The sequence below is a fragment of the Amblyomma maculatum genome, chromosome 3 (assembly GCF_055883805.1).
Source record: "Amblyomma maculatum isolate TAMU_Amacu chromosome 3, ASM5588380v1, whole genome shotgun sequence".
Taxonomy (NCBI): domain Eukaryota; kingdom Metazoa; phylum Arthropoda; class Arachnida; order Ixodida; family Ixodidae; genus Amblyomma; species Amblyomma maculatum.
In genome coordinates this window covers 96,767,890-96,784,729 of record NC_139346.1, presented here as the reverse complement: position 1 = coordinate 96,784,729, position 16,840 = coordinate 96,767,890, and the positions used below count along the sequence as shown (strand labels likewise).

Below are 16,840 nucleotides of genomic sequence, written 5' to 3'. Positions count from 1 at the left end.
TTGAAATCAACATGGAGAAAACGGCGCTTGCGTTTCTTTGCTTTATGCTGCAGTGTCGATTACTGTTGCCGTGTTTGCAAGTACATTTATGCCTCCTTAGCGTGCACCATGACAATAAATGTATTCCGTGCTGGCTGTACTTTGGTGCGATGACATTGTTGTTACCGTGGAAGCCCTGTCCAATAAAGTGATGCAGTGTAACATTAATGTTAGGAGGCAGGATTTCGCTTGTCCAAGGCAAAATTAAACTTCACCGTGCATTCATTCCGCCACGTTTGGCACGCGCTCCGCGAACGGTTTCCTCGTTCAGACATCGATAATACCTGTACTTGCCTTCATCTGAGCTATTGTGAGATAAGTTACTTCATATAGGCGGCGTCTACCTTTCTCCGAGCTGGAAATGAAACTGTCTCATATTTTTGTGTTTTTATCGCAGCTATTACACACAACCAGTGAGACCGCACGGCGCTGATATCATACAACGCATATTCTATCTCTTGCGCCGTTTATTTGATTCGCTAGTGGAATAGCTGACCTTTTTTCCTTGCCATGTTTGCAAGCCGTCTGTGAAAGAGCGTTCACAGCTAAGGGCAGAGGAAAAGGAAAGATCATATAGAAGAGAAGCTGAGCAGGAGCTCACTGAAGAAAGGGTGCTGACTCCGACACTACGTTCGTTACGTTCCTGAGTTGTGGAGAGTAAGTGTAAAATACAAGTTATTTAGGTCAACAGTTTGTAAGTCGTGTTTGTGCCATCACTGAAAGAAATATCACAAAATGTTCAACTGCCAAGGTTGCTTTATGATGCGAGTTTAAATAAGTCGCTCTGAATTAAGTGCCTTATGAATGAAGCGGCTCTCACCTTTTGCGTTACGAATAATATTTCATAAGCCGGTGTCTCTAAGTTCTCTAGTACTTCACTAAAATAATATTCTTGAAAACTCTCGGCCACAGCTTACGCTGATGAGAAGGTTCAAAATATAATCTGAATTGTCGTTGCTAACCAATACGCATGAAATATTTGTTGAAACTGATCACACCATCAAGGTGAGAGGAGACACCTGTGGCTTATAATTAAGCCCGATCGATATTACATTGACCGCCCCCTTGGCAGCGTTCTCTGCAAATATTTTCATACCGTCTTCAGGTATAAATATTGACGAATTGGTACCCTAAACGCCGGGCAACAGGATGTCATTATTTGGTATAAGATTGTATTTCAATCGCCTGAAATTGGCCTACCGGAAGAATATTTCATAATTTTTTTTGTTATTACGTCCTGATAGAAGGCTGGAAAAAATCCTACGGGGCATTTTGGACCACTAAAGTGCGATGATGCTAGAGCCTTTATTGCGCGATGGTAGGCACCTCTTTCCTCTTCTTTAACTCACATTCCTCCTACCTTCCTTCTTTTACTTATTGCTCGGCTCAGGTGTCTGCGGAGAATTGTGACAGACACTGCGCCTTTTCGTTCCTGTAAACCAATTTGAAATGTGGGTGATACCTGCTGCGCTGCGTCTGCTTCTATATGCTATCTGGCGCGGCGTTAAGGGAAGCGCCAGATGAAAGGGGCCGCACGGACGCCTGAATCGGACGCCAGGCGGTGTCAGTTTCGTATATGCGTAAATCGTCTGGTGACGTCATGATACCGTTACGACTTGTCATGGCGTCCCTAGGTGATGGCATCTCTGTCATTATGAATATCAGTACTAACTAAAACTATCATTATCAGTCACTATCTACCACTAACTAAAGTTCTTCACAGACACATTTAAAGGAAAACAGCGGCGGTATAGTCTCCATCGCAACCGCGTTGGCATGACGCTGGACAAGGAGAACTAAGATAATGTTCTCACATGCCCGCTGTGACTGTCAGCATTATTGACAGCTGTAGTGTGACGGAAGTGCGTGATACATTTATTGGCCGAAAACGTGAGCCGTTGATAGCTATCGCCTTAAAACATAATCTTTCCTGATCATTATTAATTATAACCTTTTTTCGTGTCATGATGCCTTCTCGTCATGACAGTTGATTGTTTACATGATGTCAAGCGTAGTTCATTTTGACTCAGTTATTCAAAATGTAAACATGTAAACTAATCCCTTCACTTGTGTTTTTACAGACAAAAACGAAGATTGGATGGTCGTACTTTCTGGAGCCATACCTGCGCTTGTGAGAAACATAAACGGCGCATATAAAAAAGGTCTCTTTTGCGTTTGGATTATCTGCAAGGGTTTTGGAGTTGCTTAGTTCTTTTGCGGGCGCAAGTCAGCCCAAATAAACAGTTTCTTTAGTGCAATCATCGACCCCTTCATTTTTGTCGTCGACCTCGTCACCACTACGTGACATTGCAGTGGAGTAGTACCCGAAGCTTACAAAATTTATGACAGTATAAATCTGTGTACACCGTCACTGAAGAAATTTACGCCTATGCTTGTTACTGATGAAGCTGATTTGTGACGAAGATGCCCAATCAGCTTCTATATTATGATAAAAGATAAACAAATTAGCAAGTACAAAGGCGGGGGTGGATGATGGTTGCTGTGTCGCGCGCCTTCATCTTTTCCTGTATTTCCTTTTTTCTCGATTTTCTCCTCTTTCCGCACGAGGCAGCGGAGGTGGCTCAGCTGCTGAGCCAGTAGCAGGCCCATGTATTTTATTTACCTTCATCCTACTGTCACAACAACGATAACAACAACAACAATATGTGCTCAATTAGGCGAACAAGACATCCTGTTTAAACAAATGGGCCCAGAAGCATTTATTAAAATGGAAAAAGTTAGTAATAGGAACTGAATTCTACCTACTATATTATTATTATTAGTATTTACGGAGTCGACTACAGCCCCTGCCAAATAAATTTTCTCACAGCTTAATTGAAGGAACATGTCAATTGTCAAAGTCAATGGCCGACCATAAACACCACATAATCCAGGGCGTCGCTTGCTTGCGGAGCTTCAATTTTTGCGTACGTCAGTTCAACTTTGATAGCAACGCTGACGTATTTTTTCATGTGAAAAATAAATCCACTATGGTGGTTGATAGCTTTGGCTGTGGTCTCCTACGAAATGCCTCCTATATTCTGCTTCTTCGCAGGATTCTCATTTTTCTTAATATTAAAATTTTCTCTGACAGCAATATAGCCATATTTGTTTCAATATAATCCCCTCTTAATGTATGGCTCGTTGCGTTCAAACTGAACTACCTTTCGAGTTTACTTTGTTTTCACAGCTGACAAATTAGGAACATTAATGCTTATTAGCCGTTAACACACTAAGCCGTTGCTAGAGAATTCCGAAAAATGAAAGCTAGCTTCGCGCAACATGGGGCACCGAAACTGGGAATGGCGAGGATCCGATATAAACAGCGGAGGTTTCACGGTGGTCCCTAAGCAGTGATAAATACCTTTCATCAAATGCAAAAACCAAAGTCGAAAGAAGCAATCAGAGAACTATGAAAGCGTCCATCAATAAATACCCCCCCGACCTGGCCACTTGTTTGAGTTTGACTCGACGTCAAAGAGAGGAGGTAGGAAGTTGCAATTCCCAGAAGCTTCTCAAACACAGCGGCAATTGATGGGTGTTCCTTTCCTGTACGTCGCCACTATCGCCCTTTGCCGGCGGAACTTATTGCCGCCTCCTTACAACTAATCTCAGCTGAGCGCAGCATTCGGATAAGTCAAACTCGGCGGAGGCCCGGTAGAGCCGAGTCAGCGAGCCACGTGCGAACGCATGCCTTCTCCTTTAGGGAGCGTTGAGCAAACACAAGGAGGATCGATGCGTCCGACGGGAACGTTTGTTCCTCTTTCACTCTCCCGGACACACCGTCGGACAGTTAACACACAGGTGGCTTCTTCATCGGATTGTGTCAGAAGCAGCCGGCGGCGCTGTCTGCGATGTCGCCTAATTTCGACCTGGCTCGTTTCTTCGTCTCTCCCTTCAAACGGCACTGTTCACGGCAGGCTTCTCCGCCCACAGGGAGTGATATTCCTCTAGGGCATTTACCCTGTGCCTCAGCCCGCGTTGCTGAACAAATACGTCTTTTTTTTTTTGTCTGCAACAAAGCAATTCATGCAAGTCTCCTATTCTCCTCACGTTCCCTCTCCTGCTTCATACGCTTTTGCATCATCCTGTAGCTTTACTGCAGAGCTAGGTTCTTATTTTTTTTTCTTGTGCCCAGAAAGCAAGAGAATTGACGTTGAGAACGAATATATGAGCTGTTATGCGCACAAACCGGTGGCATTAGCGTTACACTATATTTATCGGCAATACCCAGCATTAGAAAACACTTTTTCCATGCACCTAGCAGGCAACGCACTGTGACCTTTTACGACTGTCGAGCGAACTGAAATTAACGAAGTGCGGAAGGCGCCAATTTTTTCTTTTTTCGATCAAATGCAGCTGCTGGTCGTTAAGAGCAGTGCGGATTTCTTAGCGATCCTGATCTCTATTTAGCGCTCCGTATTCTCACAAGCACAACAAGAAGGTCGTGCAGTTCGTAGATATTTAGGTCGCAATGCCGAGCAGCGCAACAAGGTGCCTGCGGAGGTAGTTTTCTCCCTTTTATAGTGACACGGAGGCAAGAAAAAAAAAACACCGCTCCGCACACATGGTGAAATTATTCATTGGCACAATGCTGTGCTTCCAACAGGAAAGAGTCAGCCAAATTTCAGCTCACTTCAAACACCTTTTTCTCTTCTGAGGAATATTAACAGTTTTATCTTTGCAGATTCTCTCCTGGGAGTATTTCCGCGGTATTTTAGAAAAATTACTTTACAGCTTAAACAGTCTAAAAATAGATTATAAAATTGCAAATATGTTTTTGTTAATATTGTTACCGGGACGCTGGAGATCTGACGCTGGATCTTCGCAGCGGACGTCACATCGGAACCGCCACGATGACAACTGACGCGGCTCCATCTACCTCCGCAACTACAACTGCCGTCGAAACCCACCCCCATGACCCTAGCTCATTCTGCGGTGCAGATGAAGTTGATGTCGAGGACTGCTATCGCTTTACGAGAGTGTTAGCCAGCGAAAGCCACCTCCGTCGTCTTTCTTCCATATTGATACTTTTCCGCCATGCCGGGCTTCAAGTGAACTCAAAAAGTCCAGTTTTGGTCGCCGCGAACTTAATGTGCTTGGCCATTTGGTAAATGCCACCGGCGTGCAACCCGATCACAACAAAGGTCTCGCTATCAGTACTTTCCCATTTCCCCGTTCAGCCCGTGAAGTCCGCACTTTAATAGGACTGTGCTCTTATTTTCGCTGGTTCGTCCCAAACTTTGCCGCCGTGGCTCGCCCTCTCACCAATCTGCTAAAGAAAGGCGTTCCTTTCTCTTGGAGACCTGAGCAGGCTCGCGCATTCGCCACCCCCCTTCGCTGTTGCCATCAATCATCCTGTGTTATAGCGGCATAGTGGGCAAAGTCCGGGCGGATGAGGTCGCACGAACAGCCCACCAAGACGGCGATTGTGTGTTGATTCCCGTTTTCAGGGCAGACGCAACGGGCAGGCTTCGCGTACTTGCAACACACGCTCTGCCTGTGGAATTCTGGCCTGTTTGCGAACTGCCGCTTCAAATCCTGGACCCTGACTTAAAGCTCCGGCTTCCACCTGGCCTACCCCGACGCGAAGAAACTTTGCTGTGCCACCTGCGGGTTGGTGTAGCATTCACAAACTCTTATTCTTTTATGCTAGATATGGCAAACATCCTTGCACGTACAAACTGAGGGTTCGTCGAGTCTATAGGCCATATTCTTTGTGAATGCCCCATATAAAGTGTGGAAAGATAGTGAATACGCAGTGCGCTGGAGTATTTAGATTGATGCCCATTGACTGAAATTAAGATTTCAGGTTCCTGGCCACGGCGATCGTCAGCGGTGAAGGCCTCCCAGGCACTGCTCCGCTTTATGAAAAGCACAGGCCAAATCAAAAGACTATAATTTTGTTGTTATGTTACGTGATATTACTGCGACGTGATGTGATGTGGCGTGTCTGTTATGTGACTGTATTAACTTGAACTATCCCTCCCTCACAACTTTTATATTCACTCATCCCCTTCCCCCAGTGAAGGGTAGCAAACCGGTTTCTATTACAGGTTAAGCTCCCTGCCTTTTCTCTTTATCTTCTTCCTCCTCCTCCTCCTGTATTGGCCCATTTCAACCAGTCTGCCCAGACGGAACTTCGCACCGACGCCAGTGTCCACGGGATTGGTACCATACTTGCACAGCGACAACGTGGCCAACACTGCGTTTTAGCCTAAACCAGTCGTCTCCGGTCTTGAGCGGAACAGAACTATTCTATTACGGAACGGGAGTGCCTGGCTCTGAAACCATAGAAACATTCCGAGTCTACTTGTTTGGCCGACCCTTCACTGTTATTACCGACTACCATGCCTTACAGCGTGCCGGACGAACTATGACAGGCAGATGCTTCGCTTCAGGCTTCCTACCATATTAAATCAATACTTTGCTAATAGTGGTCAAGATTTCTCTCTTCCTCCTATTAAATTAATTTGCGAAATGTTTCTATGAATACATATTTTTAAGTTAGGTGTTCTGTCTTGCGGCGTTTCTGTTTTATTTTCATGTATTTTTCCTGATTTACCTAGTGATTTTTTGTAGTCTAATTATTTCTCCATTGATTGTGTACTCACTGCTTGGGCGTGACTTTCTCTGCTGTGAAATGCCGTCATATGCAGGGGCAGCCGCCCCGTCAAGCTACTCTTCGAAGCAGCTTTTTAGTGGCTGCTCCTTTCCTTTCCTTGTAGTAAAGGAAAAATAAAGTATTATTATTATTATTATTATTTTCTTGGCTCTCCTTCCTCAAGGATCCTGCGGGCCGCCTCGGCCGCTGGGCACTGCGCTTGGAGGAATATGCCTTTACTGTTGTACGCAAATCCGATCGGCTCCACCAGGATGCAGACTGTCTGTCCCGTTATCCGATCGATTCCGCTTCCCCTACAGACCATGAGTCGGAACTCTACGTCTTATCTATATCCGACTCTCCCCACATCGTTGACGAACAGCGCTTGGATCCAACCCTCAGTTCTCTCAACAACCGCCTCCGCACAGACAGCCATGATGCTTCCCTCGCCCTGTTCTTCCTTTATGGGAACATATTGTACCGCCGCAACATGCGACCTGTTGGCGCTGAGAACCTGCTGGTCATTCTCCAACACCTACGCTCAGCCGTTTCGAACAAATGCATGACGCCACTGCAACTCGCCATCTTGGCCTCTCACGCACATACGACCGCGTTCGCCGGCGTTTCTTCTGCCCTGGACTCTACTTCTCCGTCCAACGCCATGCAGCCACTTGCGACCTCTGTCAACGTCGAAAGAAACCCCTGTGCTGCCTCCTGGGCACCTGCAGCCGATTGCTATCCCGACTGAGCCATTTTCCAGAGTTGGCCTTGACCTCCTAGGGCCTTTCCCGGAGTCCTTGTCAGGAAAGAAATGGATTGCTGTGGCCACCGACTATGCCACGTGGTACGTGATCACTCGCGTCATTCCAATTAGCGGCGCCAAAGACGTTACTGACTTCCTTTTGTACGACGTCGTAAATCACCATGGCGCTCCCCGCCAACTACTTACCGACCGTGACCCCTGTTTCCTTTCCCGAGTTGTCGACGAAATACTTTGTTCTTGCTCCGTTCGGCACAAGTTCACTACGGCGTATCACCCTCAGACGAACGGCCTTACGGGACGCCTTAACCGAACATTCGCCGACATGCTCCCCACGTATGTATCCGACAGTCACCGCGACTGGGACATTAGTCTGCCATTTGTCAGTTTTGCTCATAACTCTTCGCGCTATGACACTGCTGGATATTCTCCATTCTATCTTCTCTTTGGAAGAGACCCCCTACTTTCATTGGACACCTTGTTTCCCGCCGCTGGAAACAACCATCACCCGAGCCGATGCTGTTCGCCAGATTGTTCGTCACCAAGTCTCCATCTCTTAAGAACCTAAAAACGCCACTACGAAGCTCACCACCATGACGTTCACTATCCTCCCGGATCTCTGGTGTTGCTCTGGCTTCCCTGGCGTCGCGTGGGGTTGTGTGAAAAACGTCTGCCGCATTACACAGGTCTTTATTGTGTACTATGCCCAGTGAGCGATGTCACTTATGAGATTACACAGCTGCGCCCAAAGTGAGCGTCCGCTACACCCACTTCCGAAATGGTACACGTAGCCCGCCTCAAGCCGTACTATTCCCCCTCCACACCGCACGTCTAATGCGCACCGGGACGTTACCTTTTGCCGAGGGGGTAGTTTTACCGGGAAACGCATGACCGATGTAGTGTCCTCACTGACAATGACGATGGTCGAGGAACGCGTGGACGACAAAGTGGTCTGGCAGAAGAGGATTCTGACAGAGTGAATTCTCCCCGCTCCTTAATTCTTTGCGCCGAGTTACGCCCATCGCAGCGTCAGTTACAACACATAAATCACCCTAACAATGTATATAAGAGTGCAGCGTTGTTTTACTCTTGATATAAATCTTATGTTGAGTCGAAGACATTAGTATACCAAGCAAGGGGCGAGACGACCTGCTTCAAAATATCAGGGTCTCCTATACATTCGGACAGATTCAGCCTTGCGCCTGCCTTTCTCCTATTACTTTTATCTTCTCGTGGCGCCAAAACAGCATCGTCACACCACAGTTCCACCACGCGTGCTCCCCATAACAACGTTTGTAGATTGTATAAGAAACCGGTCGTTTTGCAAGAACCTCTATTGAAAAGTTGCTGACGGAATTGCTTCGACCGTAAGAAACCGCGACACCTTCCACTGCTTCATTATCTTTCACGCTGAACGTGGAAAACACTAACCAGGCCTATTCGTACGATGTAACCCTAGCCCGCCCAAAATCAATCTCTTTTGCTGCTACATGATTCCTGACCAGCCCGCACCAGACAAAGACGAGTGATTCCCTAGTTACGTAGGATTAGTGCCTCGCGAATAGCCGTGGGAAGGAAAAGAGTTCTTTACGCTGGTGTACGGCAGCAACCAGCTCGGGCCCGTTTTGCGCTGGCTCAAATATGTTGATGTAGCCGTACATGGCGTCGCTTCCAGCGCTCGGCGATAGTTGGCGCGTACAACGTTTGTTCCCAACTCCCGATACTCTCCTTCCTTGTCACCGTGCCCCTCTCCATCCGCCCTCCCCCCCCCCCCCCCCCCCCCCCCCCCCCACCCGCACGAAATACAACAGCAGCGCCGTAATTGCCGTCGCACTTAACGATCCTTGGTGTTCGCGCCGCGTCTTCTCCAGCTCCAGACAATCTCACTTTCAGCCTTCTTTCGCCTATTGTCTCACCGAAGCGGTTAGCACATTCGAACGTGGAAATCTGAAATTGATGGCGGGAACTAGGAGTGGGCGACATACCCTGTCAGGATCTGATTAAAGCGACCATTACTCAGGCGTAATAATTCTAATTTATTCGAGGAGCCGCACAAGATCGGTGTACGAAGGGAAGGATAAACAACTGTTCATGAAAGCTCTTGCCACTCGCTGCTGCTATCAGTCGGTGGGTTCATCTCTGCCTGGGTTAGGAAAGCACGATACCAGAAACGAAAAGTCAGTTGCGCTGTTCGTGCAAGAGAGTAACTAAATTCGCGTGGTGCCTGCGCCCATGCGTATCATTTCGGAATTTTATACACAGCGCACTTTTGGCGCCAATTAGAGTGGTGACTATCCTGTCCTACTTATAGGCCTTCCAGGGCAGTGATTTCAGCGTTCCTTTATTCAAAGGTGGTCAAGCACGATATCTTTTGCGACATGTTCGTTTTCATATCCCCGCTTTTCATCAAACACTTCACACGGATTATGTTCATAATGTCCTGACTACGTCTCAGGCAGAGCCAAGGCCTCACAAAAGCCAGCAGCTATCCAGTTTCTGTACCAATTATCCTAGCAGGCATCCTGATGTAGTCCCTGAACCTATAGTTTTCTGCCACTCTTTGCTATTATTTCCGTTTCTTGAAATCTAGGCGATTAGTCTTCGTCACTATTTGATCGCCCTTAACGTACCTATTTCCTGTTTCTTATTTTTGTACCTACCGTTTTTTCTATCCGTCTCTGAAGAATCCTCTGAAATTCAATGAGCTTTGTTCATACAGTAGAGAATCGGGCTAGTTGGTCTTTGGAGATGATGAAACACGCAGATGAATCGACGACAGAGCACAGAAAAGGCGTACACACACGTTTTGTTTCATGGTCGAGCACCCATAAGGTACAGGTGTTCTAGAAGTGTTGTAATTTAGAAATAGTTACAAAGTGATGTTTATATTCTGAGGATACCTGCCAAGTGCACTTCATTCCTTTGTTATGCTTCTAGATATATACCTATCGTGGTCTATATCTGCACTTACTACCCACTCTATGTAGTTCCATCTTTTAACACTCAAAACGCTTAGCTGCTCCTCCTAAGCGGCCGATCTGCACCGAGATCATAGAAGATAGCTTGGCTTTATTAGGTTTCAGACCCTCCGTTCTGCTGTAGCTGTTCCCCTCTTTCATCATCTTTTGCACTTCTTGCACTGAAATAAAGATCTAGACCATGTCATTCTCAAACCGCACGTTTCTAAGATATTATGCATTAGCTCTTCTCCTTAGTAGCTCTCAGTCCATGTCCCCGATTCCCTTTTGCAAACAAGTAATGAATAGGACCCTCGCGACACTCTCTCTGCCAAACATTCTTCCTAATAGGATTTTATAACTCTATTTATAGAGAACTTTCACGGCTTCCTACTCGCAATACATTCAAATACAATCCAGAATATATGCGTACAGCTCTTATAGACACTGGTCCCGTAATGCTCACAGTACACCTGGCGTTTAAATTAAAATAAATGCTTTTTTTTTTTTTTTTTCAAACCATATGAACACTATACATATCACTCGGCTATAGCTTCAGCCTTTCTTCTTCGATATCGGGAACATAGACTGTTGAATAATATTTAAACTAGTATGCCTACTTTTTTTTAGTTTATAAATACAATGGTTCTCCTCTTTGTATTAGTGAGTGTCACGGTAAATAACTCCTAAACAGCCTACAGGGAGCTGACGGAGCAGTAATATTTCATGTCTATAACGTCCCATTTATTTTACCAAGACTTACGCGCGCTCAACGTTATTACGGGTTGCGCAAAAAGGATATCTAGGAGGTCTAGCAGTGCCTCTCAAATGCCCTTCAAAAGTATGTCTAGTTATCGATCTGCTCACAGCTGATTTCTCCGCGGTATCGCTTGTAAGGAGTTCCTTAATTACCTATTTATGACCAACATGCAGAGCAATGTCCATTTGCTCTGGAGAACTAGATCTATCATTATCATCCTTCATGTTTCTTCTACTGCGCTGACGTCTGCAGAGCTACTCGGCCATGTTACACATTTTGTTCACATTGGGAGCGGCATCGTCAATAGAGTGGAGAGCTGGGCCAGTTGGTGCATATTGTTAAGGATTAAAATCAGCATTGTGTTGTGTGCTTCTCTCTTTGTCTGTGTCTTTCCGCTGGTTTTAATCCTTAGCGGCATCATCCTTCTTCCTTCTATAAAAAAGTGCTATTTTGCCTATCCTTTAGACTTGCATACGTCATTTAGGCTTCCCAGTTCTGTTCAAATTGCTCGACTTTATCAGTATCAAAATGCTTTAGATTCTTTACCTTACGCTTAGTGATTAGCATTGAGAGCTCTGCCAGTCATATTTTGCGTGATATGATAGAGGCCTTCGTTATTAACGGTTTTATAATCAGATGTTTCCTCTTCTTGAAAATCGTGCCATATCAAGCGTAACCATCGAAAAACTGCTTCGATTACTCAGGCAATGGTGATGTCTGTCATATTATAGCTCGTTACCAGAGCAGTGATATCCTCGTCATTTGTTTGTCAAGTGTACATGTCCCATAGTGAGATTCAGATTTTTCTACTTGTGATCGTGCCGCTGTCTCCTTGATGGGAGTCTTTCATTACAGCTTTTCCTTTTCCTTTTAATGTTTATGTTAAATCAAAACCTGACTTTTAAATGATCGGTACAAAGCTCCTCCCTGTGCATATCCACATCCGAGAGCGCACGACACGAAGTCTATTTAATTTTTACTCTCCCCATTTCGACTCTAACACATCCGCTTCGTTTCTACCGTTCGGTATGCAAGCGAGCGTGGCAATGCTACGATGGTCGTGTGACGTGCCTTATCGTGCAAACGCCTGCGAGGTACCAAAACACGGATGCTGCCCCAGACCTTTCGGTTGCTAATACCAACGGCTAATGGAACTCAGATTTAGCAGAATAATTAAAAACCAGCAAGCTTAGCTCTACGGCTTTTTCGTTTGTTCCGTGAATAATTTCTTGGCACAGGGATTCCACAACGGGTCTATTATTTCAAGCTAGGTGGACGCTCTACCTGTGCCCGCTCTCCGCTGATATTCTCCTCGCATAACCTAAAGTGTGATGTGTCGTATTTTGTATTTGCTGCTTTTGTATTTTACGATATCTATGGCGTTTTCTGCTCAAACTTTGGCCCAAGCTAACCGCCATCAGCCAGCGAGTCTACCTCTGCGTTGTATCTTCAGGTCAGTCGTTTTCTGTGTGCATTTAAATAGTGAACGATTACATCACCGTTCATCTATTCTGTGCTGAGCTTCACTCCATGTGGTGAAAGGTCTAAAGACTATGAGACACTATAGCAGGCACTGAAATGTCTCCAGCAGGCGACATGTTTGCGAAATTCCCTTTCTGCACATTTCATACCCTTCATGGTACGAAATCCTGGTACTAATGTATTGAAGGTTACGGCACAGATAAATGGGAGTGAAAGCCGATGAATGCTTCACATCTAGGTTTCACCGTATGTCACCCTCTTCCTGTATGAAAGAAAAATTCACTATTATTTGGTGGTGCTCTAATGAAACAGAGTAACAGGTATTCGCTGCTCGCAGTGTGGTAAGTGCTGAAGAAGCTGTAGCGATATGCCCGTTTTAGAAGCATGGTCGGTGATCACGAGGGTAGAGGCTCATTAGCGTAAGGTTAGCATGTGATACTTCTGCTTTGATCCCAGATACAACCTTTCTTGGTGTTAGTGGCTCCGCCGCCCATCGGCGGACGCAAAACATGGAACTCTCTTCTATCGACAATTTCAGCAAATGGAAACTCCCCCGTCGAGAGTATACAGCGTCGCTAATTAAAGATGAGTGAATGGGGTGAGAAATAGGCAATCTGGGGAGCTTAAAATCCTTGCGCTGAGGACGACCTACTGCAGCCATTTTTGTTGGGGATCTTTCGTAAATGAATATTGACCCTCCAGAGTAGTAATGATATCTAGCAAGGTATTGAAGGTTAGATTATCTTCGGACTATTTCACCACTACTGACGCAAAGCCAGCCATCTTGCGAAATTGGCAGCTTTCAGATGTAAATACTACTCCCTCGAACAGTACGAACAGTACCAGGAGCTCAGGACAGCGGTAATAGCAAACACTGCTTCTCAGCTGAGCTATTTCACTCTGATATTTTTCACACTCTAGCAAATATACCTAAATGTCCTCAGAAACCAGGATATATTGAAATCTTCTTAGTTCGGTTCGCGACAATTCTCCTCTCATCTGCACGCTTTGACTCATACGGCATTTGAAATCTATAGTTCGTCATTTCTCTCTTTTTTAGGCCGCATCTACAAGACAATATCTTTTTTTAAATCAAATTATTCATAAGCGGCCAGAAATTATGAGTAGAAACCAGTGACAACACGCACTAAGACACGGGGAGAACATGGCATAGAAAGACTATGCGGGGACAGACCTCTGCACCGGTGGCAGCCAGGAAGAGGAGGACGCAGGCTGTGATGAACACGATGTGCTTCATATCCGTCGGTCCGCTGGGGAATCTCTGAGTTCCGTGTGTCCAAACTGCACGAAAAAGGCGACATGCGCGGTCAGCGGCGAGAGAGCATAACGGGACGCTAGCGTTAATGAATTTTCCGCTTACGAAATCCCAAGAGAAAAAAGTGCATGCGAGAAAATGACGTAACATTTAAAAGACGCGTTGACAGAATGTAGAGCAGATGGCACCGGATATAGCGGCTCAAGTTTTGAGGATGACCTCCATGGTACTTTAGCATAGTTGATTTCATTATTATACTATACTTCAGCGAGTTTGTATAGCTGCATATATAATGACAAAGCGCAGGGCTGGTCCAGTTTTAATTTGTTCTGTGTAGTTCGCAGATAGAGTGGTGGTATTTTAAACACAGACTTCCACGCAAAGGCAGGAGCCTTGCCGCAAGCCTACAATAATGAAACACCTCGCTCAGAAGCATAAAGTTGGAGTCTGGCGACAAGCATTACGTGTATGTAAAGGAGGGAAACCCGTAGCTCACGGCAGCAGAACTTTCTGGGTCGTTGCCCGCTTATTAACTGCTGATGCTATTACATTTGCAAACCGCCGCAGTCGGTGGCCTATGCGGAAGCCCACATGTCTAAGAAAGAGTCACTGAGACACTATAAATTTGTTTTTAGCTACACCAAAATATATTATTTGGTCGGGGGTTTTGTGCACCATTTATATCTTAACTCTACTTTCACTTATGTTGCACAGTAAATTTTTATGTTCTTTTTTCTCACTCAGCTGGTGAAAAAAAAATTGCAGTCTCCTTTTTGCTGTTAAGTAAAGGAGCTACCTGAGCGCTTTTTGGGACTAATCGTACTGGTATGCGGTGAGCGAAACGTTCAACCGGGGCCAGAGAAGAAATTAAAGGTGAATTAGATTTGCGCCGAATATTAGAGCGAACTCATTCTCGCCTTCTTTGTAACATGCCTCTCGGCTTCAAAAATCATCACATTTAACAGATACGCAGATAAGTTGAGAGAGGTAGCAGCTTCCCATCGGGCATTCTGGCACTCCCCTTACAAAAATGGATATTGAATTTCTGTTACCCACGTAATGTGTTTTTGATGAGTCATCAACCACTCAAAGGAGATTCAAGATTAGATGTGTTTTAACATCATATCCGCAGCAGACTTTCCTTTGAGATCACACATGAAGTTTTGTGCTTGGAAAACGCAACAGTATTTTTGGGTAGGATCTAATGTGGAAATACATTGACTTTATCAAATGAGGAAATGTATACATCACTAAGTGAATATATATTATTTCTTTGTAAACTGCACACTTTCAGAGCCCTATGTTTTCATTTCTGATTAGCATATGTAGGATGCTGCCTAAGAAACAATTTTTATGTGTTTTAACATGAGATCCGCAACAGACTTTCATTTGAGATTACGCAAGAAGTTTTGTACTTGGAAAACAAAGCAGTATTTTTGTATAGGAGCTAATGTGGAAATACATTGACTTTCTCAAATGAGGGAAATTATACATCACTAAGCGAATGTATATTCTTTACTATGTTTTCATTTCTGTTTAGTATGCACTGTAAAAACAAAAACAACTTTTTGGACATTTGTTTCATTCAAAACACGCTTACACCCTGCGTCTTGGGTGTTTGTGCCATTGCAAATCACTTCTTGCCAAGCGAATGGGTGCTGTGGTTGGACAATATGCTTGAGGGTGTTACGGGCAAGGATATTGTTGTGTACGCGAACCGACGCACTGCCACACCGCCTCCAAGCTAACGGACGCAAGGCCGCTCCATTTCCAATGCCTCCTTGCACCTGCGAGCAGGCCGTTTTGGAGAGACCAGCAGGGGTACCCCGGCCTGCGCCGACGACGACGCGCGGACGTAACCCGGGCCGAGCGTTGACTCGGAACTGGACCGTCCTGGGAGCATGTGCGCGACCAGGGCACGAGAAGCAATGCCTTCTTTATAATGCATGATATTTTACGTGTTTCTTAAGCTTTCGAGCTCCTTCTTGCTCTGCGTATAGATTAGCCGAGCCCTCAGTCATCGCAACGCTTCCCGAAATGTTTAGATACAAATAATATTTAGTTACCAGTAAAATAGTGTTGGCGCTGCTGCGCTTGCCGGTATTGAAGCTTGCTCGCACTTTTTTTCCTTAAAGGTTCGTGCTACAGCTCCGTGTTCAGCGAAAATTACGCCCAAGGTAGCAACCACCGAAGAGCCAGCGCTGATAAATTTGCCAGCGATGCCAAACTCGACATGTTAAAATTACTGCAGTGGACAAAATAGCGCGCATAGGTATCTAGAACATTAGATGCAAGTTCTAATGGTCAAGAAGTTGTAATTGTTAGAGCAGCCGCAATGGCCTGTACACTTCGAAACATGCTTCGAAACATTATGTCCCAATCTTATGAATGCAGTCCAGACATAAGAAGCAAATACGTTACCGACATTACCAGTTCCCGGAGGGGCCGAGTGGTTAGCGTAGGAAGCTACGGAGTAAGAGGTACCGAGTTCGAATCGCGCCAGAGGTGCAGTTTTTTTTTTCGCTTAGTTTAATTTTTTTTTATTTTTTACCTTTTTTTTAATGTAGTTGAGGTGCTTCGCGACGTTTTAGCTTTTACTTTTTATCCAAAAGTGCTCATTGGTCAACACTCATGAATAACACACAAGAAATGCACACATTAGGTACCAACCAGAAACACGGTGGCCAACTTTCTTGTGAAACTCATCAAAAATGCATCAAGAAAATGTATAGAAATGTTAATGTGCATGATGAGGAATGTAATTACCATTTAATCAGAAACTCATTAAGCTTTTTTGTAAGGGTCAGTACAAAGCTCAGTATTGGAACGAAAGGGCATCCTCCTCACTGTAAGATTGAAGATGCGATTTCATGCCTAATTATTGCCTCACAGCGTCCAAATTTGTATCATAATCAGCACAAAAATTTTCTGTGGCATCTCAGTTCCTCTTTCCTCAACATAA

At 45.1% G+C, this 16,840-nt stretch overlaps 1 protein-coding gene across 2 annotated transcripts in view; it reads right to left on the bottom strand.

Moving 5' to 3' along the window:
• Nucleotides 1–16,840, bottom strand: part of LOC146195383 (uncharacterized) — a 144,504-nt gene that overhangs the window by 27,609 nt on the left and 100,055 nt on the right. For both annotated transcript variants that reach the window (XM_084597816.1, XM_084597815.1), the window contains exon 2: nucleotides 13,798–13,904. In XM_084597816.1, coding sequence (XP_084453942.1) covers nucleotides 13,798–13,860 — 63 coding nt within the window. In that variant the 5' untranslated portion in view covers nucleotides 13,861–13,904. The remainder of the gene's footprint in view (nucleotides 1–13,797; nucleotides 13,905–16,840) is intronic.